This window comes from Chiloscyllium punctatum, chromosome 6 (genome assembly GCF_047496795.1).
Source record: "Chiloscyllium punctatum isolate Juve2018m chromosome 6, sChiPun1.3, whole genome shotgun sequence".
In the NCBI taxonomy this organism is placed as follows: domain Eukaryota; kingdom Metazoa; phylum Chordata; class Chondrichthyes; order Orectolobiformes; family Hemiscylliidae; genus Chiloscyllium; species Chiloscyllium punctatum.
The window spans coordinates 7,630,306-7,657,485 of record NC_092744.1 but is presented as its reverse complement, the minus strand read 5'-3'; the positions used below and the strand labels follow the sequence as shown (position 1 = coordinate 7,657,485).

The 27,180-nt window shown below is 45.1% G+C and overlaps 1 protein-coding gene across 1 annotated transcript in view; it reads left to right on the top strand.

Annotated features, from left to right (window-relative positions):
* LOC140478698 (sodium/hydrogen exchanger 9-like) overlaps positions 1–25,611 on the top strand; it is a 480,261-nt gene extending 454,650 nt beyond the window's left edge. Inside the window, exons 15-16 of the mRNA XM_072572000.1 lie at positions 6,850–6,955; positions 21,592–25,611. Of these exons, the coding sequence (XP_072428101.1) occupies positions 6,850–6,955; positions 21,592–21,756 (271 nt within the window). The 3' untranslated portion in view covers positions 21,757–25,611. The remainder of the gene's footprint in view (positions 1–6,849; positions 6,956–21,591) is intronic.
* Positions 25,612–27,180: the final 1,569 nt, after the last annotated feature.

The window sequence follows — 27,180 nt, the reverse complement described above, 5'->3', positions numbered from 1 at the left end:
AAGCTGATGCAAATTCTTTCATCTAGTCAGATTAGAATTCAGGATTGTGTGGAATGATTGGATTAGAGAGCAGCATAGTGGCTCAGTGGTTAGCTCTGCTGCCTCATAGAGCCAGGGACCTGGGTTCAATTCCACCTCCCACTGTCAGTGTGGAGTTTGCACATTTTCCCTGTGTCTATGTGGGTTTCCTCCCAAAGTTCAAAGATGTGCAGGTAACTGGAATGGCCAGGCTGAATTGCCCATAGTGTCCAGGGATGCGTGGGCTAGGTGGATTGACCATGGGAAATGCAGGGTTACAGGGGTAAGGTAGAAGGGTTGGGTCTCGATGGGTTGCTCCTTGGACGGTCAGTGCAGACTCGATAGGCTGATTGGCTTGCATCTACACTAGCAAATTTTGAAAAGATTTGTAGCTCAGGTTGAGGTTCTGGATGTAAGTTTGCTCGCTGAGCTGGAAGGTTCACTTTAAGACGTTTTGTCACCATACTAAATAACAACATCAGTGAGCATCCAGTGAAGCACTGGTGTTAGTGACCCACTTTCTATTCATGTGTTTCAGTTTCCTTGGGTTGGTGATGTGATTTCCTGTGGTGATGTCATTTCCTGTTCTTTTTCTCAGGGGGTGGTCAATGGGGTCCAAGTCAATGTGTTTGTTGATAGAGTTCCAGCTGGAATGCCATCCTTCTAGGAGTTCTCGTGCGTGTCTCTGTTTGGCTTGTCCTCAGATGAATGTGTTGTCCCAGTCGAAGTGGTGTCCTTCCTCATCTGTGTGTAAGGATACTAGTGAGAGAGGGTCATGCTTCTGCACTGTTGGGATTCGAGAGATAATGCGCAATCTTAAAAAGTCAGTGAGGGTGATGAGAACAAATAAAGCAGCATTATAAATAGCTCTGTATCTTTGTCAACTCTCCAAGTCACATTACTTGGCAGCAGAGCTACCTGTTTGGAGCACTGGCTTTATGAGTTTGTGCTAAACTTACTTTCTTATTCATAATTGTGAAAAATGCATTTTTATAAGCCTTCCCTGTGAAACATTGCTGCGGCCTCTTGTTCAGTTGTATTTCAATTTTATCTGAAATAGAATGAATAAACGAAAATGGAATCTGCAAGCTTCACCTAATTCTCCTGTCTCTGCCATACACCTGGCTTATAACTAATAAGCAAATTATAATACACGTTTCATGTCAGTGGCTTCCCACGTACACAATTGGAAATGTGATGCTTTAGTAGAACGTATGAGAGCACTTTAAGGAGATAATCGCTCTGTGACCTTCAGCTTCTCAACTCCACAAACATTGCAAAACAACATCATTTTTGGAAGAAGTTCTCAGGTATTAGCTCGAGATTTTTAAAAAGTAAAATGGCCCCAGTTTTTCTGACTAGCTTGAAATAACTGTTGGGGAGCTACACACGCGTGAGTGAAGTGGAACTATCAGTGAATCTTAAAGCTGTGCACAGTGTAACCATGTCCTAGAAAGCATTTCATTTCCTTTGAAATTAAATTCTGTTTGCTCCTCCGAGGCACATTTTTTAATGATTTCCGGACAATTGCACTGTATAAATTACTTTTATGGCCAAATGTCTTTATTGGCCAGTGCTCCAGCAAATGTTGAATCCATGTTTTATTGACATACCTGCCAAGGTGCTTCAGCTCCATCTCTGGGGACAACTGAGTCAGCTGACCAAGCTACCGATCAAAGTTTTAAGTTTAAATCCTCCTGAAAGTAAGAGGACAATTTTTAACTCTGTCCGTCAATGGAACGTTGGTGGTGGCGGTGAAAACCATGGTCCCCTGACCTAAAATAATCGTAATTTCAAACCACAAATGGGCAGAGCTGCTGCTTTTAAAAATCAGCACAGTTACTAACCCCATCTCTTCCCTTCACCCCTCCTGCCTCAGGAATGCTTTGTCCCTCTTTCCCCTGCCTCCAGGCACAACCTCTAACAACTCAGCACAAAAAAGCAGACAGGCTTCTGACCCTCCCTGAACTGACAGGCCCAGATTCCACTTGTTTCGCACACGCGCACACACACGTACAAAATGAAAAAGAGGCATTAGACTCCAGTCAGCTTGTTACTCCCACCAACAGGTCCACAGGCTGGCACTAAGGCCTCTCCCCGTTACCTCCTGTTCTCCCTTAGCTGACTAAAGTCCATTTCTCCCTGAAGAGATAATGACAGTTTCACACAGGGGCCACACGACGGAATAAGGAGCTTCCACCATAATAGGTTTTCTACAAAACAGAAAATTCCACACACAGCTCATCCTTTCAATCCTCAGAACATAAAACAATACAGCATAGGAACAGGCCCTTCGGCCCATCATGTCTGTGTCGCCCATGATGCCAATCTAAACTAATCCCGTCTGCCTGCACATGGTCCATTTCCCTCCATTCCCCTGTCTATTCATGGGTCTGTCTAAATGCCTCTTAAATGTTGTTATGGTATCTACTCTCCTGGCACTGTGTTCCAGGCACCTAGCACCCTCTGTGTTTAAAAAAAAAACTTGCCTCCTATATTTCCCTTAGATTTTCCCGCTCTCACATATGCCCCCTAGTATTTGACATTCCCACTCTTGGGTCTATTCTCCCTGACCGTGCCTCTCATCATTTTACCCACTTCTATCAGGTCAGCCCTTGGCCTCGGATGCTCGAGCAAAAACAATCGAAGTTTGTCCAACTCTCTAATCCAAGCAGCAGCCGAGTAAACCTCTCATGCACCCTCTCCAAAGCCTTCCAATAGTGCAGCAACCAGAACTGCACACAATACTCTAAATGTGACCAAACTAAAAATTTAAAAACAGCTGCAGCAACATTATTCTCAATGTCCCATCTAATGAAGGCAAGTATCTGTATGCCTTCTTTACCAATTTAACCACTTGTTTTGCCTCTTTCAGGGAGCTATGGACTTGCAGCCCAAGATCCCTCTGCACATCAATGTTCCTATGCCATTTACTGTATGCTTACCTCTTGCTCTTGACCTCCCATCACCTCAGTCTAATCTGGAATAAACTCCATCTGCCATTTCTCTACCCAGCTCTCCAACTGATCTATATCCTACTGTATTCTTCATTAGTTAGGCCACTGTTGGAATATTGTGTGCAATTCTGGGCTCCTTCCTATCAGAAGGATGTTGTGAAACTTGAAAGGGTTCAGAAAAGATTGACAAGGATGTTGCCAGGGTTGGCGGATTTGAGCCACAGGGAGAGGCTGTACAGGCTGGGGCTGTTTTCCCTCGAGGGTCGGAGGCTGAGGGGAGACCTTATAGAGGTTTACAAAAATATGAGGGACATGGTCTTTTCCCTGGGCAGGGAGAGTCCAGAACTAGAGGGCGTAGGTTTGGTGTGAGAGGGGAAAGATATAAAAAGGACCTGGGGGCAACTTTTTCTCACAGAGCGTGGTGCATGTATGGAATGAGCTGCCAGAGGAATTGATGGAGGTTGGTACAATTACAGCATTTAAATGGCATCTGGATGGGTAGATGAATATGAAGGGTTTAGAGGGATATGGGTGAAGTGCTGGAAAATGGGACTAAATTAATTTAGGGTGTCTGGCTTGGCATGGACCAGTTGGAGCAAAGGGTCTGTTTCCGTGCTGTACATCTTTGTGACTCTATGAATTGTACCAGAGGGTCCAAGGATGTCAGAGGGTATCCATTTCTCAGTAGGATAAAGGAGACTAACAGTTATTTTCTCTTATTAGTCATAGAGACTATACTTAATGCACTGACCAATAAAGGAAAGCGTACCAATCCTATCCACCATTGACTCTCCTTTCAAGGGACAGTGAACCTGTCGAGCTGGCACAGTGCAGACAGGATTTGATTCTTAGATCAGAGCCATACATTCAATATTCAGAAAGTGGAACAACTGTAAAGGGGGAGAAAACTTTTTTCAACAGTTGTCTTGACCAAGTCTCGTCACTTCTCTTGCACAGGCGAGCCCATGGGGGCTCTGATTGGGTTCCATTCCTGAGTACATTTGTAAGTTGATTTGTATTCAAGGCGGAACACAATACAATATAGGATCAAATATCCGTTTGTAAGGACAAGCAAACATTTGCATGTCAGATCATTAAAATTAATATTAATATGAGACCTCATTCATAGGTATGCATGTCTATAAATCAGATGTTCATAAATTTGCATTTGCAAACAATTTTGTGTTTAGATTAAACCCTACACAAATGCTTTAACCAGAGGCACAGTTGATCCCAATTACATTCTGTTTGCAATGTACAAGCTGCATTACACTGTCTGTAATAACTGTTATGAATGATTCAATTTCACGATACTTTTGATTCTGTGCTGGTATTTGCAAATGATTAAATGACTTCTGACCAAAAAAGCAGCAGAATTGAGGCCCAATTAGAGTTCATTTGACTGAATCCTCCACTACCATCCATTTAATTCTGCTCTATCACTGGCTAGAGTCCTGTGATTACAGTAATATAACTTCTGGCAAACCTCAAACTCCATAATGAGAGTCCTAAATCAGCAGAAGGTTGTCGAATGTTCCATGTCATACAGTGTTTGGATAGATACATTGGTGATACCAGAAAAGGAGGGATTGTTTTGTCTGGAGAGGTTGAGTAGGTTGGGCCTGGACTCATTGGAGTTTGGAAGAATGAGAGGTGACCTTATTGAAATGTACAATATTCTTAGGGAACTTGACAGGTTAGATGTGGAGCAGTTGTGTTCCCGTGTGGGAGAGTCTCGGACCAGAGAGCATCACTTCAGTGTACAAGGCTGTGTATCGAGGTGAGGAGGAGTTTCTTCTCTCAGAGGAGAATGAATCTGTGGATTTTGTTTTACAGCAGACAGCTATTCATGGCTGAGAGAGAGATTTTTAATTAATAATGGAATGAAGGGTTTTTGGGGAAAGGCAGGCAAGTGGAGCAGGCCTTTCCCCGAGATGTCGATTCTCCTGCTCCTCAGATGCTGCCTGACCTGCTGTGCTTTTCCAGCAACACACACTCAATTGAATATTATCAGGTCAGCCATTGAAAGGTGGTGTAAACGTGATGGACCGAATGGCCTACTTCTCCTATCTCTAATGGACTTGAAGTAAGAACAGGTGAACGAGAACAAATGTACGCAATCTGATGGCATAGCTTTGGCTATTAATCTTGTATTGAAGTGAATCAGATTTCCTGTAACAACCTGTGTGTACATCTCGTAGCCCTACACATGGATGAAAACAACCACCATTTCAACTGGGACAACACATCTATCCTGGGACAGACTAAGCAAAGACATGCCAGAGAATTCCTAGAGGCCTGGCACTCCAACCACAACGCCATAAACAAACACATAGATCTAGATGCCATCTATCAATCCCTCAGAAAACAAACAGGAAATGACATCACGCAAACCCCAGGAACCCCATCCAGGAGAAAGATATAAATAGAAAGGAGACAACAGTTTCGCTTCACATGGAGGTCGCCACTGATGATGTTACCTAGCCAGGTAATGAAACGTCTGGATATCAAACCTACAGCTCAGCGAGCAAACCTACACCCTAAACCTCAACCTGAGCTACAAACCTTCACAAACCTTGTGTACATCTATGTTTATAAGTACCTTTCTGCACAAAATATAGCACTCTAACTTCTTATACACATCTGACAGAATGGATTAAAATTCATGGGCTTTTGCAACTGCACTCAGGGCAAATACTAAAAATTACAAAATATCCTGATGAAGTCCGCAAGAAGAATCCTCAGCCTCAGTCTTCCCACTCCACCCCTCCGATCGAAGGAAACTCTGATGCTGTCCAGGTCAGTGCCAAAGTGACACTTGATTTGGCAGCACTTGTTGAACAAAGGGGATACAGGGTACTTGCTGGTTGCTGGATTAGATTCCTTACAGTGTGGAAACAGGCCCTTCGGCCCAACAAGTCCACACCAACCCTCCGAAGAGTAACCCACCCAGACCCATTTCCCTCTGACTAATGCACGTGACACTATGGGCAATTTAGCATGGCCAACTCACCTAACCTGCACATGTTTGGACTGTGGGAGGAAACCCACACAGACACGGGGAGAATGTGCAAACTCCACACAGTCAGTCACCTGAGGCTGGAATCGAACCCAGATCCCTGGTGCTGTGAGGCAGCAGTGCTAACCACTGAACCACCATGCCACCTTCAGCCATTGGGCAAGATCCCAGTCAGCTCCACACCCTCCAGTGTTTTTCAGACTGTGGGCCTTTGTCTAGTAATGTGAAGTTTCTTCCTGTATCCCTAGAGAAAACAGCCAACTGCAGCTCCACACCGTTTCTGAATATCACAGGGATTTTTGTGTCACGTAAACTGGGTGTGTTTCAATCTCCAAGTCCACCTTTGCTTTTCCATAATGTAATGTATAAGGTAAAGTCACCAGTCCCACTCTCTCGTCAGACTGGTGATGGTTTAACCTGAGGGTCACCACACCTCAGACGAGAGGGAGGGTTGAGAAGGAGAGTCCTTCATGTTAACTTCACTCACCTGGTCGGTGTCACTCTGCGTCACAAACCAGGAGAAAGTGAGGGCTGCAGATGCTGGAGAGTTACAGTCGAAACCTGGGGTGCTGGAAAAGCACAGCAGGTCAGGCAGCATCTGAGAAGCAGGAGAGTCGACGTTTCGGGCAAAATGTTCCTGATGAAGAGCTTATGCCCGAAATGTCGACTCTCCTGCTCCTTAGCTGCTGCTTGACCTGCCGTGCTTTTCCAGCGCCACACTTTGCGACTGCATCACACAGCATCCAGCTGAGCTGTAACATATACTAGTGATGGTTGTCAGTGCCTCCTTTATAATACAAGTGTTGTAAGATTCAAAACAGAAGTTGCACATTCCTTCCTTAACAAAGCCACAAGATACTTAAAGCCAGCGTTGACACATTCTGGTCCACCGCTCACAACAACGTTGCCAGCGTGGTGTGGTCCCGTTGCTAAGCTACTGACCAGCCCTCAGGCGTACCAGGTAAGCTTTTTCTTATTAACTTCTTCTGGATGTGACAATTTGAATTATAAACCTTATGATTAAATCTTGAAATGAATAGTTTTATTAGACTACCTGCCTTTGTCCTTATCATTTCTTGCAAGTGGGGAATGCCAAAGCATCAGTTATTTCCTGGCATCTGTCCCATTGTGTTTTGATGATTGGCTTCGTCCTGGTCATCTCCAGTATCAGTGAGTGAGTGCAAGGGAACTAAGCCGGGAATGAGGCTTCAACTGGAAAGTAAATTGATATCCTGTTTGACCCTGTGTTATATTCAGTAATGCTGAAGTTTCCTATGGTAACATGTAATATGAAACGAATTGTTAGTTAGACAGTGTAATTTGGCATGAAAACATTTGGTTCCGAAAGGCATGTTCTGTACAACTATTCAAACCTGGAAGAAGGGGCAACCATAAAGGCCACAGATTCCCAACCTGAAAATGTGTTGCTGGAAAAGCGCAGCAGGTCAGGCAGCATCCAAGGATCAGGAGAATCGACGTTTCGGACATGAGCCCTGCCCATTCCTGAAGAAGGGCTCATCCCCGAAACGTCGATTCTCCTGGTCCTTGGATGCTGCCTGACCTGTTGCGCTTTTCCAGCAACACATTTTCAGCTCTGATCTCCAGCATCTGCAGTCCTCACTTTCTCCACAGATTCCCAATGATGTGAACGTGCAACGTAACGGTCTCCATGTTGATGAGACAGGGTTCCTTTGTCATTCAAGGTTCCATTAACCAGCAAAAGGATGAGGTTAGACTTCAGATTAAACTGAATCTGCAGAACCAGGCAAAGGTTTCTAATGCAGGAGCAAATTACTGCAGATGCTGGAATCTGTCCTGAAAGCAAAAAGTGCTGGAGATCGCAGCTAGTCAGGCAACATCCATGAAGAGAGAGTAAGTTAACAAAATGTTAGCTTGCTTTCTCTCCATGAATGCTGTCTGACCCACTGTGATCTCCAGCATTTTTTGCTTTCAGCAAAGGTTCTTAATGATGTCTGAATCATTGTGTGCAGCGGATTTGGTCCCTACAATGTTTATTTGCAAAGCATGCTGGATCAAGCAGAACTGTTGTAGCAGTCGTAAAGAAGGCAGATGTTATCCAAAGCAGCGATGTGCTGTTGAACACTCCGTTGTTCCAACATCAAAGAAGACAAATTGAAAATCCTGGCAAAATCTACACGCAGTTTCAGATATGGGTGGGCCTGGTTCAGGTGGAATGCAACAAAGTTCAAATCGAAAACTCAAATCGAGTCTGTTTCAATCCCACCCACTCGCAGTTTGAACAGAGACTGGAGTAATTAAGCTGCTCTCGGGAGGCAGGTTTGTAATCTGCTGAGGCTGCAGGCTGGATCTTTCCCCAGTTTTGTTTCCTGATCCACGGAAAATACAATAACTAACAGGAAGGCCAAAACTGCAACACGGAATAAGTACCTTTCCAGGAGTGCAGCTGGAGTGCAGTCTCACCTACTTGTCTCTCCATGATCAGGCCCCTCCCCTCCCTTGTGAGTGACCTCCTCTTACAATTCCCCCGACCACCCACACCTTCACATTCAGAGCCCAGACTTCAGCACCTGACCCATCCCTGAATTCCGGGTTAGAGTGGTGCTGGAAAAGCACAGCAGGTCAGGCAGCATCTGAGGAGCAGGAGAATCGACGTTTCGGGCAAAAGCCCTTCATCAGGAATGAGGAATCCAAAACATTGATTTTCCTGCTCCTCGGATGCTGCCTGACCTGCTGTGCTTTTCCAGCACCACTCTGATCTAGACTCTGATCTCCAGCATCTGCATTCCTGACTTTTGCCATCCCTGAATTCTGCCTTCCCACCTGCCCAACAAACAACCTATATCTCCATTATCTACCCCCAACACCTCCCCCAGTACTGATTCCTCTCTGCAATCTCTACACAACCTACTCTACACCCTCCGCCATCTTGAACTCTCTTCCCATCACTTCCAATTCTCCCTACCGCGCTGGACAACAGTGGCTACTACCCAGAGCGTTATCCCACCACAGCCACGTCATTGAGCTGCTGGTGGGCTGAGGTCTTCTCAGAGCCAATGGGGGACCAATGCCGAGCTGCTGATGTTGGGATGGGGGGAGAGGGGTCTATTGGCAAAACCTGAATGGCCACCCCATAGTGTTAGACCTCTGGGGTGCTCAGGAAACCCCAGCCGACCAGGTTATCAACTGTGTGTCCTCTTCAATTCCAGCCTCTGGTGACTGTCTGTGTGGAGTTTGCACATTCTCCCTGTGTCTACGTGGGTTTCCTCCCACGATCCAAAGATGTGCAGGTTAGGGTGAACTGTCCATGACAAATTGCCCATAATGTTCAGGGATGTGTGGGTTAGGTGCATTGGTTAGGAGTAAATATAGGACAATAGGGTAAGGGAATGACTCTGGGTGGGTGACTGTTTGGAGGGCCAGTGTGGATTTGTTGGGCAGAAGGGCCTGTTTCCACACTGTCGGGATTCTATGATTCCCGCTCTCAGGCTGTGCCCAGTAAAGGTGAGGACCCATGGCTTCTCCTTGCTACAGCACAGGAGAAACTCTCACTGCATTGAATATGCATAGAGTAATAAATAACCATGGATGGACAGGCATAACCCACTGGGAGAATCAACAATAGATCTTAATCCTGCAGCCACAAGTATGCCTTCTGTCTTCCCAAAGCCCGACTACCATCTACAAGACATAACTCAGGAGTGTGATGGAATACTCCCCACTTGCCTGGATGGGTGCAGCCCCAACAACACTCAGGAAGGTTGGCATCATCCAGGACAAAGTAGTCCCACTTGATCAGCACTACATCCACAAACATCCACTCCCTCCACCACCGACACTCAGTAGCAGCAGTGTGGACCATCTACAAGATGCACTGCAGAAATTCACCAAAGATCATCAAGTCAGCACCTTCTCACCCACGATCACTTCCATCTGAAAGGACAAGGGCAGCATATATGTGGGAACATCACTACCTTCAAATTCACCATCCTGACAAGGAAATATTTCGCTGTTGTTTCACCGTCGCTCAGTCAAATTCCTGTAATTCCGTCCCGAAGGATCATTGTGGATCAACCCACATCAGGTGGTCTACAGCAGTTCAAGAAAGCAGCTCTCCACCACCTTCTCAAGGGTATCATTGCCTCGGGCCATCTCTGTTTTCCCAGAGGCCAGTTAAGAATCAACTACCTTGCTGTGGGACCGGGTCACATGTAGGCTATGATATGGAGATGCCAGTGTCAGGGAGAAAGTGAGGATTGCAGATGCTGGAGAATCAGAGTCAAAGGCTGTGGTGCTGGAAAAGCGCAGCAGGTCAGGCAGCATCAGAGGAGCAGGAGAGTCAACGTTTCGGGCATAAGGCCTTCATCAGGAATGTGCCACACTTTCTAAAGTCAGAAGTCACACAACGCCAGGTTATAGTCCTCCAAGCTTTTGATTTCAAGTTTGGGACAGGCAATAAATGCTGCCCCAGGAGTGAATAAAAACAGTTTGCTTTTTAAGAAGCAAGTAATGTTAGTGTGATCACCCAGCATTGCATCTTTGATGGGAGCTGAACAGTGTTATCTCTGTTGTTACTTATGAACTCATTTTGACCTCAAGTCATTTGTGAGTTTCACATAAAAAGTAGGAGCAGGAGTAGGCCATTCAGCCCTTTGAACCTGCTCCACCATCTAATACAATCAAAGAACAAAGAACATTTACAGCCCAGGAACAGGCCCTTCAGCCCTCCAAGCCTGTGCTGATCCAAATCCAGTGTCCAAACCTGTCGCCCAATTCCTAAGTTTCTGTATCCCTCTGCTCCCCACTTACTCATTCATCTGTCCAGACGCACCTTAAATGAATCTACCGTGCCTGCCTCTACCACCTCTGCTGGCAACGCGTTCCAGGCACCTATCACCCTCTGTGTGAAGTACTTTCTGCATGTATCCCCTTTAAACTTTACTCCTCTCACCTTTAACATGTGGCCTCTTTAGATTAGATTAGATTACTTACAGTGTGGAAACAGGCCCTTCGGCCCAACAAGTCCACACCGACCCGCCGAAGCGCAACCCGCCCATAACCCTTACCTCGTACTATGGACGATTTAGCATGGCCAATTCACCTGACCTGCACATCTTTGGACTGTGGGAGGAAACCGGAGCACCCGGAGGAAACCCACGCAGACACGGGGAGAACGTGCAAACTCCACATAGTCAGTCGCCGGAGGCGGGAATTGAACCCGGGTCTCTGGCGCTGTGAGGCAGCAGTGCTAACCACTGTGCCACCGTGCCGCCCACGGTTCTTGTTACTGAATCCCTCACCCTGGTAAAAAGATTGTCTCTGTCCACCCTGTCTATACCCTTCATGATTTTGTAAACCTCAATCAAGTCCCCCCTCAACCTCCTTTTTTCCAATGAAAACAATCCTGGCCTACTCAACCTCTCTTCATAGCTAGCACTTTCCATACCAGGCAATGATTTGTAGATGCCGGTGTTGGACTGGGGTGTACAAAGTTAAAAATCACACAACACCAGGTTATAGTCCAACAGGTTTAATTGGAAGCACACTAGCTTTCGGAGCGTCGCTCCTTCATCAGGTGGTAGTGGCTATCAAAGTCTTATATGATTTTAACATGACTTGCCAGCTCTTATACTCAATACCCCGTCCGATGAAGGCAAACATACCATAAGCCTTCTTGATCACTCTATCCACCTGTGCAGCCACCTTCAGGGTACAATTGGCCTGAACTCCCAGATCTCTCTGCTCATCAACTTTTCCCAAGGCTTTTCCGTTTACAGTATAGTTCACTCTAGAATGAGACTTCCCAAAATGCATCACCTCACATTTGCCCTGATTGAACTCCATCTGCCATTTCTCTGCCCAACTCTCCAGTCTATCTATATTCTTCTGTATTCTTTGACAGTCCCCTATACTTTCTTCCACTCCACCGATCTTCATGTCATCTGCAAACTTACTGATCAGACCACCATTGCCCTCTTCCAGATAATTTATGTAACTCACAAACAACAGGGGCCCCAACACTGATCCCTGTGGAACACCACTGGTCACCTTTCTCCATTTCAAGAAACCCCCTTCAACTACTACTCTCTGTCTCCCGTTGCTCAACCAGTTCCTTAGCTAGAACACCCTGCACACCATGTGACTTCGCTTTCTCCATAGGGAACCTTATCAAACATCTTACTAAAGTCCACGTATATGACATCAACAGCCCTTCCTTCGTCTATCAACTTGTTGACTTCCTCAAAGAACTCTATTAAGTTGGTAAGGCACGATCTCCCCCACACAAGACCATGTTGCCTATCACTGAGAAGCTCACTCTTTTCCAAATATAAATAGATCCTATCCCTCAGTACGTTCTCCAGCAATTTCCCCACCACTGACGTCAGGCTCACTGGCCTGTAGTTACCTGGAATATCCCTACTACCTTTCTTGAACAGGTGAGCAACATTAGCAACTCTCCAATCCTCCGGCACTTCACCTGTGTTTAAGGATGCTGCAAAGATATCAGTCAGAATCTGATCGTTCAACTCTGTGGCAAGTTGATGCTTTTCCCTCATACCCTTTGATCTCTTTAGTCTTCTGAACTACATCTAATACCTTCTTGAAAAAATTCAATATTTTGTCTTCAATTACTTTCTGCAGCAGAGAATTTTACAGGCTCACCACTGTCTGGGTGAAGAATTTCTCCTCAACTCAGTCCTAAATGGTTTACCATTTACTTTTAGTTTTATTGAAGAAACCGAGAATAGGTACATGGATGTGATGTTCTCGGGGACTTTTTTATTAATTGAAACAAGATTTTCGACCTGTGTATGCTGAGATCGAACATAGTTTCACCATGTTATTTGTGGTGAACTTGTCTACACTGATGGATTTGACAATTCACTCTTGTCAAATGGATCTGAAGCTGCAGGGTGACACTGAAAGCTGCAGATCATTTCCTATGCTATGTAATAACTTTTGAGGCAAAACTGAAATTGTTTGAGAAGCAACTGCGAGAGAAGAGGACAGATCCTATCGGCTTAGCAGAATCACAAAGTCACAAGGGGGGGAAAGGATCCAGTTTCAGTTTGAAGTGAGTAGTCAACAGAGTTGGCATGGCTTTGATTGCACATTCTGACCGCATTGATGACTCCTTGCCATTAGAATTCATTAGATTTTTAAAAAACTATTTCCGCAAGAACTAGGAGTCCAATGATGACCGTGAATCCATTGCCAATTGTCAGAAAAGCTATCTGATTCAGTAATGTCCTTTAGAGGCGGAAACTGCCATCTTTACCTGGTCTGGCCCACACGTCACACTGTGTTATAGTCCAACAGGTTTATTTGAAATTACAAGCTTCCAGAGCACTGCTCCTTTAGCAGGTCACCTGTTGGACCGTAACCTGGTGTTATGTGACTTCTGACTTTGTCCACCCTAGTCCAACAACTAGCAGCTCCACACCATAACCTACATGTGACCCCAGTCCCATAGCAATGTGGTTGACTCTTAACTGTCGTCTGGGCCAATAGGGATGGACCCAGCCAGTGACACGTTCATCCCATGAATGAATAATATAGCAGATGAAATGTTGCATGATTTCTCTAAGCTCCCTTGGCATGTTGAGTGGATATTTTCAGTATTCGGTAGCCCTTATGTAAAGGTGTGCCTAGGGGAGAGTGACCATTGTGACCTATGTCCTTCAGCGTTGTCCTAGTGTGGGCATGACGGCTTGGCTGCAGAGCTCAGACATGGAGTACCCATATTCTCAAGGCTTTCAAGCTCTGTTTCATGTCCAAAATGGCTGCCGGGCAATGCAAGGACACTTGCTTTTGTAGAATAAAGGTAAAATACTGAAGATACTGGAAATCTGAAACAAACGCAGAATGCTGGAGAAACTCAGCAGGTCTGGTATCATCTGTGGAGAAAGGAACTGACGTTTCCAGTCCAAGGTGACTTGTCTTCAGAACGTTTAGCCATTCCAGCCACCATAAAGTCCTTGGCGTCAGCGTGCATCAGATGTATGCAGACAGCAGCAGCTCCATGGGAACACCACCCCCTGCAAGTTCCCCTCCAAGCCACTCACCATCCTGACTTGGAAATATATCGCCGTTCCTTCAGTGTCACTGGGTCAAAATCCTGGAATTCCCTCCCTAAGGGCATTGTGGGTCAACCCACAGCAGGTGGACTGCAGCAGTTCAAGAGGGCAGCTCACCCCCACCTTCTCAAGGACAATTAGGGACAGACAATATCTGCTGGGCCTAGCCAGTGACACCCACAACCTACAAGTGAATGAAAAATAATGACTGTGATGTCAGTATAACATAAGCCTAATGCAGCAGTGTCATCTTTGACCTCCGCACTCCAGTCGGAGTGATTAACGGCTTTGAGGCTAGTTCTTGAGTGATTCCCACTGGCTGCTGCTCCATTATTGGAACTGCTTGGTGGTTTGTGCTATTACTTATAGTTTGTAAAGCCTCCAGAAAAGTGGTGCGGCTTCTGGCGCTGGTTTCTTCCATGAATAGGAAAGGTTTAGAGGGATATGGGCCAAGAGCAGGCAATAGATGTGGAGCTGGAAAAGCATAGCCAGTCAGACAGCATCCGAGGAGCAGGAGAGTCCATGTTTTGAACTGAAACCCTTCGTCAGGACAGGGGAGGGGAAGGGAGCCCAGAAGTATACAGAGGGAGAGGGTGGGATGTTGATAGGTGTATGGAGGTAGGAGGTTATTGTGATTGGTCAGTGCGCAGCTTGGAGCGGATAGGAGAGTAGGAAGATGGACAGGATGGGTCAGGTCATCGAGGTAAGAAAGAAAGGTGGAGCTAGACATCGGTTAAGGCTGGGGGACTTTAAAGAACTTCAGGACTAGTTTAGTTTGGGATTATGTTCGGTACAGACTGGTCGGTTACTGAAGGGTCTGTATCTGTGCTGTATGACTCTGTGACCTGCCTGGTTCCAGTCGAATGTGGTGGAGTTTCTATTCCCCCTTGGCCTCCAACAAAAGGGGCCTGAGCAAAGGCACTGAGGGGGAGAAAGGGGGGATGCTGTATCCACCCAGAGTCTTTCGGGAGGCATTGTCCTTCGTCAGCCTAGGCCAGGAAAAATGTCTGTGATATCTCGGGAGCAGAGGCCTTCAGGGTCAGCGTGGGCAGAGGTACCTGCATAGCTGCACGTGGCCATGAATGTATCTGGGCTGGAACAGGGGCCATCTCCAACATCTTGGAGTTCTTCATCTCCTATTCCGTCAGATTACCATCAATGTGGGCTTACAGAGAGAAGGTAGGATGGGCTTCAGAGGGTTGGTCCAGACTCGATGGGCTGAATGTTTTTTAAAAATTCATTTTGGGGACTTGGGTGTCGCAAGCATTGATAGCCCATCCCTATTTGCCCCTTGAGAAGGTGGGGGTGAGCTACCTTCTTGAGTCGCTGCAATCCACTTGCTTTTGCCCGAAACGTCGATTTCGCTGCTCGTTGGATGCTGCCTGAACTGCTGTGCTCTTCCAGCACCACTAATCCAGTAATAGGTTTGGAAGGTGCTGTCTAAGGATCTTTGGTGAATTTCTGCCGTGCATCTTGTAGATAGTACACACTGCTGCGATGGAGTGCCGATGGTGGACGGATTGAATGTTTGCAGTTGTGGTGCCACTCAAGCAGATTGCTTTGTCCTGGACGGTGTCAAGCGTCTTGAGTGTTGTTGGAGCTGCACCCATCCAGGGCAAGTGGGGAGTATTCCATCACACTCCTGACTTGTACCTTATAGATGGTGGATAGGCTTTGGGGAGTCGGGATTATCCTAAGTCTCTGAACTGCTCTTATAGCCACTATGTTTATGTGGTGAGTTCGGTTGACTTTCTGGTCAATGGTAACCCCAAGGATGCTGACAGTGGGGGTTTCAGTGATGGTAATACCATCCAATGTTAAGGGGCAGTGGTGAGAGTCTCTCTTATTGGTGATGAAGTAAAAAAATCACACAACACCAGGTTATAGTCCAACAGGTTTAATTGGAAGCACACTAGCTTTTGGAGCGACGCTCCTTCATCAGGTGATAGTGGAGGGCTCGATCGTAACACAGAATTTATAGCAAAAATTTGCAGTGTGATGTGACTGAAATTATACATTGAAACACTGATTGTCTGTTAAGCCTTTCATCTGTTAGAATACAGTGATAGTTTCACTTCCTTCATGTGTAAATCACAAAACCTTTTTTTTAAAGTTGCATTCTCGGGTTAACAATGTTAACAGACAATCAATGTTTCACTGTATAATTTCAGTTACATCACACAGTAAATTTTTGCTATAAATTCTGTGTTACGATCGAGCCCTCCACTATCACCTGATGAAGGAGCGTCGCTCCGAAAGCTAGTGTGCTTCCAATTACACCTGTTGGACTATAACCTGGTGTTGTGTGTTTTTTTTTTAACTTTGTACACCCCAGTCCAACACCGGCATCTCCAAATTATTGGTGATGGTCATTGTCTGGCATTTTTGTATGATGTGTATGTTACTTGCCACTTGTCAGCCCAAGCCTGGATATTGTCCAGATCTTGTTGCATTTGAGCACAGACTGCTTCAGTATCTGAGGAGTCGCAAATGCTGCTAAACATTGTGCAATCATCGGCGAACATCCCCACTTCTGACCTTACGACAGGGGGGAGGTCATTGATGAAGCAGTTGAAGATTGTTGGGCCTAGGCCACTACCCTGAGGGACTCCTGCAGAGAAGTCCTGGAGCTGAGATGAGTAACCCTCCACAACCGCAACCATCTTCCTGTGGGCCAGGTTTGAGGGGGGCCTGAATGGCCTCTGTCTGCAGTGTGGGGATTCTATGGCTCTTGAGAAGTGACTGCCATTCTTTTTGTACAGACCAGTACATTTCCCTCCCTCATTCCAGTGGGAGAGAAGCAGTTCCAGAGGGCAGTAAACCACCCCATCGTACAGGATGTCATTGGCTGTATGCAAGGTGCTTCACACATACCCGATATCGAATCAGAGATTTACTGCAACCACAAAGATTTCACTTCCTCAATGTACAGCAAGAGTGCAACCACACCTGTTACATTATGCATCTAGGTCAGTGATTCACATTCAGGACATTGCTGTTTCTAACTCAGTACAGTCTGTGTCCCTGCTCCCTGATGTTTGAGGATTTGAATGGATCTGATGGACAATTGGTTGAGCCATTCACTGCCAAATTATGCTCCACACAAACCTGTACTCAGCTGCTGAAGCAGTTACTGGATTAGTGGTGCTGGAAGAGCACAGCAGTTCAGGCAGCATTCGCTGCTCGTTGGATGCTGCCTGAACTGCTGTGCTCTTCCAGCACCACTAATCCAGTATTTGATTTTCAGCATCTGCAGTCATTGTTTTTACCTTGCTGAAGCAGTTCCCTAACCCTGAGTCCTCCTGAAAGGTGAAATAACCGAGCAATTGTTTATCCCCTCCCCCTACCCCACCACAATCCCATTTGTGTATCCTCAAACCACTTTATCTTGGGCCCACCAGCTTTTGTCAAATGTCGAACATGAGGAGTTCATGGACTTCAAACTCACGAAGACTGAAACACTCCAATCATCATCTTCTGCCACTTTGCACCCTCTTACTAACCCATCGGATCAAACTTCCTCTATGGTTCACTCTGTATCCTTGTCCTAAATTTTCACCATTCTCTAATTTCTGTCCTATTTCCCCTCATGCCCTCTCCCAGCTCAACCTCTCCGTAAGTTCCACCTCTCAATCTCACTAAGCTGCTGATCTCTCAGCTTCCCTTCCTGGTTTCCACATTTGCTGATATTGATAATGATTTTCTCTGTTCAGATACTGTTTCTCAAATCTGTCATCATCACCCCTCCTCAAAATTAAAAAGGTTCTTGCAGACTACTACCCTGTCTTCAAAATACATACCTTCTCAAAATCTTCCATCGTGGGGACAGTATGGTGGCTCAGTGGTTAGCACTGCTGCCTCACAGCGTCAGAGACCCGGATTCAATCCCACCCTCAGGCGACTGTCTGTGTGGAGTTTGCACGTTCTCCCCATGTCTGCGTGGGTTTCCTCCCACTGTCCAATGATGTGCAGGTCAGGTGGCTGGGCCAAGCTCAATAGCCCATAGTGTTCAGGGATATGTAGGTTAGGTGCATTAGAACATAGAACATAGAAAGGTACAGCACAGAACAGGCCCTTAGGCCCACGATATTGTGCCGAAACTTAATCCTAATGTAAAATATAGTAACTCAACCTACACACCCCTCAAATCACTTCTATCCATGTACATGTCCAGCAGTTGCTTAAATGTCCCCAATGACTTCGCTTCCATCACCTCAACAGGCAATGCATTCCAAGCATTCACAACTCTGTGTGTAAAGAACCTACCTCTGATTTCTCCTTTATACTTTCCTCCTACCTACCATAGTCAGGAGTAAATATAGGTTAGGGGGAATAGGTCTGCGTGAGTTACTCTTAGATTAGATTAGATTACTTACATTGTGGAAACAGGCCCTTCGGCCCAACAAGTCCACACCGCCCCGCCGAAGCGCAACCCACCCACACCCCTACATTTACCCCTTACCTAACACTACGGGCAATTTAGCATGGCCAATTCACCTGACCTGCACATCTTTGGACTGTGGGAGGAAACCGGAGCACCCAGAGGAAACCCACGCAGACATGGGGAGAATGTGCAAACTCCACACAAACAGTCGCCTGAGGCGGGAATTAAACCCGGATCTCTGGCACTGTGAGGCAACAGTGCTAACCACTGTGCCACCGTGCCGCCCACAACAGGCCATTCAGCCCAAACCAACCCACCCCCCCTACATTTAGCATTGCACCAAACACACTAGGCAATTTAGCACATCCAATTCATCTGGCCTGCACATCCTTGGATTGTGGGAGGAAACTAGAGCACCCAGATGAAAATGGGCAAACTTCACACAGATAGTTACCCAAGGTGGGAATTGAACCTGAGTCCCTGGCACTGTAAGGCTGCAGTGCTAACCACTGAGCCACCATGCCACCCATAAAAGTCCTCTTCAGAGGGTCGATGTGGACTTGTAGGACCAAAGGGCCTGTTTCCCGCACTGCAGAGATTCTATGAATTGTCCATCAGACATAAGGCCTTTGTAGACAAGAGCCAGAAACATAGGTGCAATGAGCGAACTGACCACAGTATCACGGTACAGAAGACTGACAGGCGGGATATAATTGGAAGATTGACTGTATTTAGAGTTGATAAACTGCTGGCCCGAATGGTCGCCCCTCTCCCAGCTTGCCGTCTGATCTGCCAACAGCACTTACCTGAAGGACTTGCTTTAATTTTTCAGTCTTTGCTAGATACTGGGGGAAGTGCCAAGGGGTTGGAGAGTGGTGAAGTGACGGTCTTATTCAAGGGAGGCTGTAAAGGTGATTCCAAGGAATTACGCACTCATTTGGTTTAACTAACTAAAGGTTAGGAAGCAATAATCAGAAAAGGAACGAAAAGTGACCGAGTGGTTTGAATGAATCAGAGTCCGAGCACAGGAGTGTAAAAGGTTTATCAGGCTTCACTAATCTAAGTTCTGATAAAGAAGGAGTGAAGATGGATGGTGGAATACACTGGATGTTATTTATTGGAATTTCAGGCAGTGCTTGACATCAGATCAGGTTGGTGAACCAAATTGAGGCCCATAACTCAGAGGGTCAATGTCCAACTGAAGAACAAAAGATTGCTTACGGAGGGAAAACCATGAGTCTGATACTTTCCAAACCCATGACCACTTGCATCGAGAAGGGCAAGGGCAACAGATACATGGGAACACCACCCCCTGCAAGTTCCCCTCCAAGCCACTCACCATCTTGACTTGGAAATAGCGTCATTAGGTCAAACTCTAGGCATTTCCTCCCTAACACCATTGTGGGTCTGCCTACAGCACATAGACTGCAGCAGTTCACCAGGCCGCTCAACCACCATCTTTGCAAGGACACCTAGGGATGGGCAATAAACGCTGGCCCAGCCAGTGACGCCTGTGTTCCATGAGTGAGTGAAAACAAAGATTGTTTTTCAGATTGAAGGATGCCAGGTAATGATGTTCCTCAAGGGTCACAGCTAGGACAACTGCTTTCTTCGACCTATAGGGTAACAGTAAAAGTTCAGCATTTGTCTGTGGTAATTTATAATGAAGAAGAAACCAATTGTTTGCAAGAAGACATAAATAAACTGTTAGAAGAGTCATTTAAAATGTAATACAGTCAGTTCTGCTATAACATGGTCTTTCCATTCTCGTGCAATCCTGTATTGTAAGAATATTCTGCTCCATCTCTATCCCCGCACAGTTCAGGACTTACTAGAAGAAGCTGTCGAGGTGGATCACCAAAAGTGATGCCTACCTCAGGGCTTGAAGTAATGAAGATAGATTGTCCAAGTGAGATAGCTATTTCCTTTAGAGAAACAAAGCACACAGAAGATAACATTAATGATGGAATGATTGGCCTATCAGGATCAGTAGGCAATTTAATATGCAGACAAACTATCATCACATTTTAAATGATTTCCCTCGAGTTTGCAATAAAATAATAGCTTTCAAAAAAAAATAATCTGAAGCCACAGGAAGTGATGTTCAGCAACACAAATACAATGTACAAAATAAATGCTTTCTGGGTTTGCTGGACTTGACATGTACTGAGCTTTGGACACTCTCAATGGATGATTGCTCTGTTAGAATCGAGATTAAATATCGTGGTGTACTGTTTGATCAGTTCTGCGCATTACACAGAAATGTTTTTGCTCAGTTGGTAAATTGAGAGACAAGGCAAAAGTGGGGACTGCAGGTGCTGGTGATTAGAGTCAAGATTAGAGTGGTGCTGGAAAAGCACAGTAGGTCAGGCAGCATCTGAGGAGCAGAAGAATCGACGTTTCGGGCAAAAGCCCTTCATCAGGAATCTGTGCATCTGATAAAGGGATTTTGCCCGAAACGTCAATTTTCCTGCTCCTCGGATGCTGCCTGACCTGCTGTGCTTTTCCAGCAACACTAATCTTGAAATTGAGAGACAAGTCTGTCTATGTTATCAGGGGTAATCTGGATTTCCTAGTTTTTTTTTCTTTATTCTTTCACAAGTGGGTGTCACTGGCTAATACAGCACACATTGTCCGCCCCTAACGGCCTAGAAGTCAACCATGATATACAGGGCAGACCAGTAAAGGAAGGCAGTTTCCCTTCCCTCAAGGGGATTTTTTTTTTCATCCCCTTAATAATCAACATTGAATTCATGGTCATCATTAGATTCTTCAATCCAGATTTTTATTGAATTCAAATTCTACCAACTGCCTTGATGGGATTTGAACCCAGGTTCCCAGAGTCTCTGGATTAATAGTCTAGTGATAATACCACTTGATTATCACCTCCCCCAGTTTACTACTCAAGACATAACTCCAGAAGGGAAAAGGGAAGAATATGTTTCTGCATCTGAGGTAAACTGTAGACAAAATATACCTGAATTATTCCTGCTATAAATAACGATTTAACCTCACTGTATTTCCTTGTTCTGGACCCCAAAAGTATGTGTTCGATGAGAATTAACTGGTTTCAACAGTGTTAAGGCTGCCTGAATCATTAGTGGTGCTATTGTCAAGAATTATAAAACAAGTTACTCCTGTTATTTTTAAACATAGGACCGTCAGAAGGAAGATGACACAGATTATATAATCAGTAACGATGAGCTGTCAATGTATTATGAAGACAAAGCAGTGCCTGCTTCCAGCTCGGGGGAGGAGCCAAGAAAGGATATTTCTAACCAGGAGCAACCAGGGGACAAGGATATCTTCCACGAAGGATAAATTCAATGAACCGTCGGCGCTACCTCAAAATAGATTCCAGGTGGCTGTGCATTTGCAATTTTTTTTTGGCACATTTTCTGGTGAGGGAACAAGATGAAAAGGGAGATTGAAAAGCTCCCATTTACTTAGACCAATTCAACTACTCCAGTTCTTATGTTCCTATTTGTACCGTCTCCCGCTTAGCAGTCTCAAAACTGTCAGACTAAAATCCAAACCCACAGCCAGAGCAGCTGAACCAATACTTAAATGGGTGAGTTCATGAATTCCTAACAGTAACAAGCCTGAGACCAAAAGGCTATCTGATGACATTTCTGGAAGAATGTTATTTTAATTCTGTCCAGAGTCTTGGGAATTTGCCTGACCAATCAAATTTATGTAACTGCACTGACTTTGATGGCTTTTTCCTTTGAAAAGCTCTTTGATGTCGTACTAAACTTTGCTCCTTTGTGTCTATGATATAAAACAAGCCCCTGCTAGTGCCTCTTTGCAATCATGCAGAAATGATTCTTGTGCAGACTTCGCAATAGTGCTCGCTTACTGCTGAAGAACTACCTTTGCACTATTATGGAAACTTTCAAAAGTTAATCAACATAAATGTAATTGTCCCTTTCTGTATTCTTAGTAATCTTGAAGGGTGTTAGAATCCTAAAGGTCAGTGGTACTTTTCTTATAATGTAACATTACATTCCGCTGTTCTGTTGGTGTAATGGATTGAATTTCAGTCATGTTCTTCATAGTCTCTGGTAATGGTTGACTAAGACAGGTCACCTATAAACAGAAAAAATTATGGAACTCAACTCTTTCAGTGTCTTAGTTAATAAATGCATTGTTTGAAGTCTTCTGGAATCCTGTGCTTTGCGTTATGCTGTGGTATGAACCCATACAGATCAGAAGGTCCCAACCATGATCCTGTACAGGAGTCAACATCTAACAATGAACTTCATGGCCCCTGGGCTGGGGAGAAGTATAGAAGCATCTCATGTGGAATTGCTACCCTTTCTGGATACAGAAAGGATTGAAGGTGTAAGACTGAGACAAATAACCTGACAACACTCATTCCCATAGCTCACGTATGGAAGTAAGGTAGTGGAGGCTGTTAGTGCTCACAAAACGACCAAAGTGGGAAGTTGATTTGGGAGCCCACTGCTTCCAAATCTCCAGCCAGAAAGGTGTGGAGGTGCCAGTGTCATACTGGAGCGGACAAGGTCAGAAGTCACACAACATTGCGTTATCGTCCAGCAGGTTTATTTGGAGTCAGGTGACGAAGGAGCGGCGCTCCGAAAGTTTGTGATTTCAAATAAACCTTTTGGACAATAACCTGGTGTCATATGATTTCTGACCTTGTCCAGCTTGGAAAGGGAAGAACAAAGTTTTAGCAAGAATGATGAGATTCGATTCCCTACAGAGTGGAAACCGGCTATTTGATCCAACAAGTCCACACCGACCCACTGAAGAGTAACACACCCAGACCCTCCTACATTTACCCCTGAGTAATGCACCTAACACTATGGGCAATTTAGTACAGTCAATTCACCCAACTTGCACATCTTTGGACTGTGGGAGGAAACCCGCACAGAGACAGGGAGAATGTGCAAACTCCACACAGGCTGGAATCAAACCCTGGTCCCTGGTGCTGTGAGGCAGCAGTGCTAACCACTGAGCCACTGTACTGCTGCTTAGAGGTAGGAATCTGGCTTTCTGATCACTGGGTTTCAATAAAGGCCTCCAAAATACATTTGATGCTGGGCAATTAACATTTCAAAACCTCTTTCTGTTAGGAAAGGTTATTATAGGTTAAAGAATCAAAGCAGCTGGGATACAGACAGAGCCACGATTTAACTGTGTAGCAGAGCAGGCTAGATATTTCCTTAAGGTAGATGCTACTTAAAACAGAATGTAAACAGTATTTTGGATTAGGATTTGTCTGAAAGACTTTGCTCCATCACATTTAACATGCACCTCCTGGGGGAAAAAAAGGGAAGATTATATTTCTGCACCTGAGTTAAACTGAATTGTTCAAAAAAAAGTACTGTCAGTGTTTATTGGTGTAAAGTTTGCTGTGAAATAGCTAATGAGGTTCTCCAATTCTTTCAGATATACGTAAAATTCAAACCAATCTAATACTGTACATATTTTATTCAGGCTACACTTAGCCCTTGTCATGATCGTAACTTCACAGACTGTTAATCTCTGTTATATTGTTAACTATTATTTGTGAAATAACCTTATATCTCTGTGGGTATGCAATGAACGGGATGAAAGTCTGTTTTGAAATTTTCTGGAACTTTGTATTATGCATTAGTAAATTTGCTGTAATAGAGACATTGGGTAATCTTACAACAGACCCTGCAGCTCCTGTAGATCAATGCCATTTCTCTTACATTTGGGGTGATCTCCAAGAAACAGATGAAGGCATCATTTTGTCTTACATCAATGGAGAGGCTACGAAAACCAGTATCTAACCTTTCTCAGTACGTGTGTGCTGCAGAAATATAAAGCATACAGTTGTCATCTTTGCTTTGTCACACACATTGGAGACAGTCAAATCCTTTGACATTCAGACAAGATGATTTTAGTTAGATCTCAGATAGTTTATAAGGAGTCTCATGGTAATAACGCAAGACTTCATGAACCGGAAATAGAAATAAACAAAAAACAAAGAAAATTTACAGCCCAGGAACAGGCCCTTCGGCCCTCCAAGCCTGTGCTGATCCAAATCCACTGTCTAAATCTGTCGCCCAATTCCTAAGCATCTATATCCCTCTGTTCCCCACCTACCCATGCATCAGTCCAGATGCATCTTAAATGAATCTACTGTGTGCCTGCCTCTAGTATCTCTGCTTGCAACACCTTCCAGGCACCTACCACCCTCTGTGTAAAGTACTTGCCACGTGTATCCTACTTAAACTTTTCACCTCTCACCTTGGATGTGTGAGCTCTCGGTATTGAACCCTTCACCCTGGGGAAAAAGCTTATCTCTACCCACCCTGTCTGTACCCTTGATGAATGGTGAACTTATTTTAATTCCAAAAAAAAATCTTGATTTACCTCCACGAAACTGATGTTGACAAAACGGAAGGACAAACAATAAATCATACGTGGCAAAACCTTGAAATATCAATTCAGTAACAGAGGCTGCACAGGGAAGGGAGGTTTGCTTGTGTTTACTCAGGGGAGACAGGGCCAGCATTTATTGTCCATCCCTAATTGACCAAAGGTCAATGAAGAGCCAACCACATTGCTGTGGGTCATGTAGGTCAAGCTGTCAGATTTCCTTCTCTCAAGGACATTAGTGGTGTTTACCATAATCCATGTTAGTTACTCTGGTCACTATTACTGACATTAGCTTTATATTTCAGGTTTTTAATGAACTGAATGCAATTAGCTTCAGTCTCTGGATTACTGTACCTGTGGCATTACTATCACAAACTTAACATTTTCCTATAAAAGATGGTGGAAAACGAATGACCCTCTGTCACATCAGCATCCTACACTATTTTAATTGAAATTGTGGAAAAATTGCTTCTTAACTGATATTTCTTTGACTCTCTCGGATCACGTACTGTCGAGATTCAACATAGTTGTTGTCTTTGTTGCGACCACAAGTAGACATTCCCAAAAATCACCGTCTCCATCACAGGCAGTGCCTAACTACCAAAGAAAATGGCCAAAGTTAAACAAAAGAGCAAGAATTAAAAGTAGCAAACTACCTATCTGAAATCTTGTCTCCCTTTCCAAAAACTAACTTTAAACAAACTTGCCTGTCATGTATTTTCTGTACCAAGGGTGTAAGATGCCTTCGCAGTGTGACCTGCACTTTCACAATGGAAATAAAGTGAAACAGTTTCAATTTAATGGATTTGTCTTTTACTGCAAGAGCTAAATGTATTGCTTCTTATCAAATGCTAGAGTACTGGCAAAAGCAAGGCTAGCTCTGATAACACTGGAGTGGGAAATGTCTTTTTAGAGGGAAAGTTAACATCTCTTTTCCAATCAATTCTTGTTAGTCTGAATTTAGTAAAGTTGACCCACAATAATGCAGCCACAAAGGGAAACTTGATCTGCAAATGTTCTCAAAGAGTAAGGGGAGACCACTTACACCAGTGGGCTTCAGGGCAGTGAGACAAAAATTCTATTAATTCTCTTGAATCAACATCTCTACACATTGCAATCTTATTATAACTCCCATGGACCTTTTCTCACAGCACTCTCGTGTTCAGCCTCAGAATGATTGCACCGGTCTCTGATAATCCAATTGCCCTCAATAATCTTCTGTAAGTCCCAAAGAACACCCATCTTTATCCCTCGTTGAAATGATCCTCCTATCTATCCCCTTGGTGCCAATGTTGCGAATTAGAGCAATGCCTCAGGTAAACTAGGAAAAGGCCCAGGCTGAGAAAATCCCCAAAGGATCAACGTTTTAGATATTTCTCAGCAACCTGTTCAGACATAGCTCTGGAGCAGGTGGGACTTGAACTTAAACCTCCTGGCTCAGAGGTGTCGATACTCCCACTGTGTTGCAAGAGTCCCTTCGATGGTCAAATGGCCTCCAGCTCAGTCTTACTGTCAGTTGTTTCCATCCTGGATAACACTCCCATTAGCTGTGTAACAGGTATCAGGTTGTGACATCACTGAGGTGTGCCTCACCCCCCCACCCCTGAGACTCCCCGAGACAATGGGGGGGGGAACGTTCCATCTCCAAGAGCTGGGGTCAGTGCAGTCACTGTGAGCCGTCTGACTCCAGCACAGCTACTAGAAGCAGTGACGACAGCAGAGATTGCAGAATTCCCTGAAGGGAGGTAAGCTGCAGTGGAGCCGGTACCTCTAGGTAAGTCCAGGCTTCCTCTGGGAGGCCCCGGAAATCAGGGCTTAGGATGGTCAGAGGTGGGCGGGGACAGGGAATGCAGGGAAACACCATCTTAAGGGGTTGCAAAGGAGGCAGAACCACGTTGCCTGATCACCAGGCCCAGTAGAATATGGTACAATATTCTCCACCACCAACCCCCCACCTTTAAATGTGGGTAAAGTCACAACAGCAATGGGATGAGGCAATTGGCTATCCAGCTGACTCTCATTCAAGTAAATCGAGGGACACCTACCTAGGCACTGTTAGAATTCCAGCAAGGGTGGCGCAGGCAAGTAGGTAGGGTTCAGGATTGTTGTCCCTGGTATGGCACAGCCAATATGACAGACCCCTTAACCCTCACGCCATCCCACCACTCCAACCCCTACCCCACCCATGCCCAAACCTACCATTCCCATAACTGGGAGGCTCATAAAGTTGGGTATTCATACCCATGCCCATATTAGGAGCGAGTTACACAGAAGCAAATTACTACTGATGCTGGAGATCCCAAATAGGTGGGAGTTACCTACATGGGCATGACTAAAGCATTTGGCAAGGTTCCTCACAGTAGTGTGGTC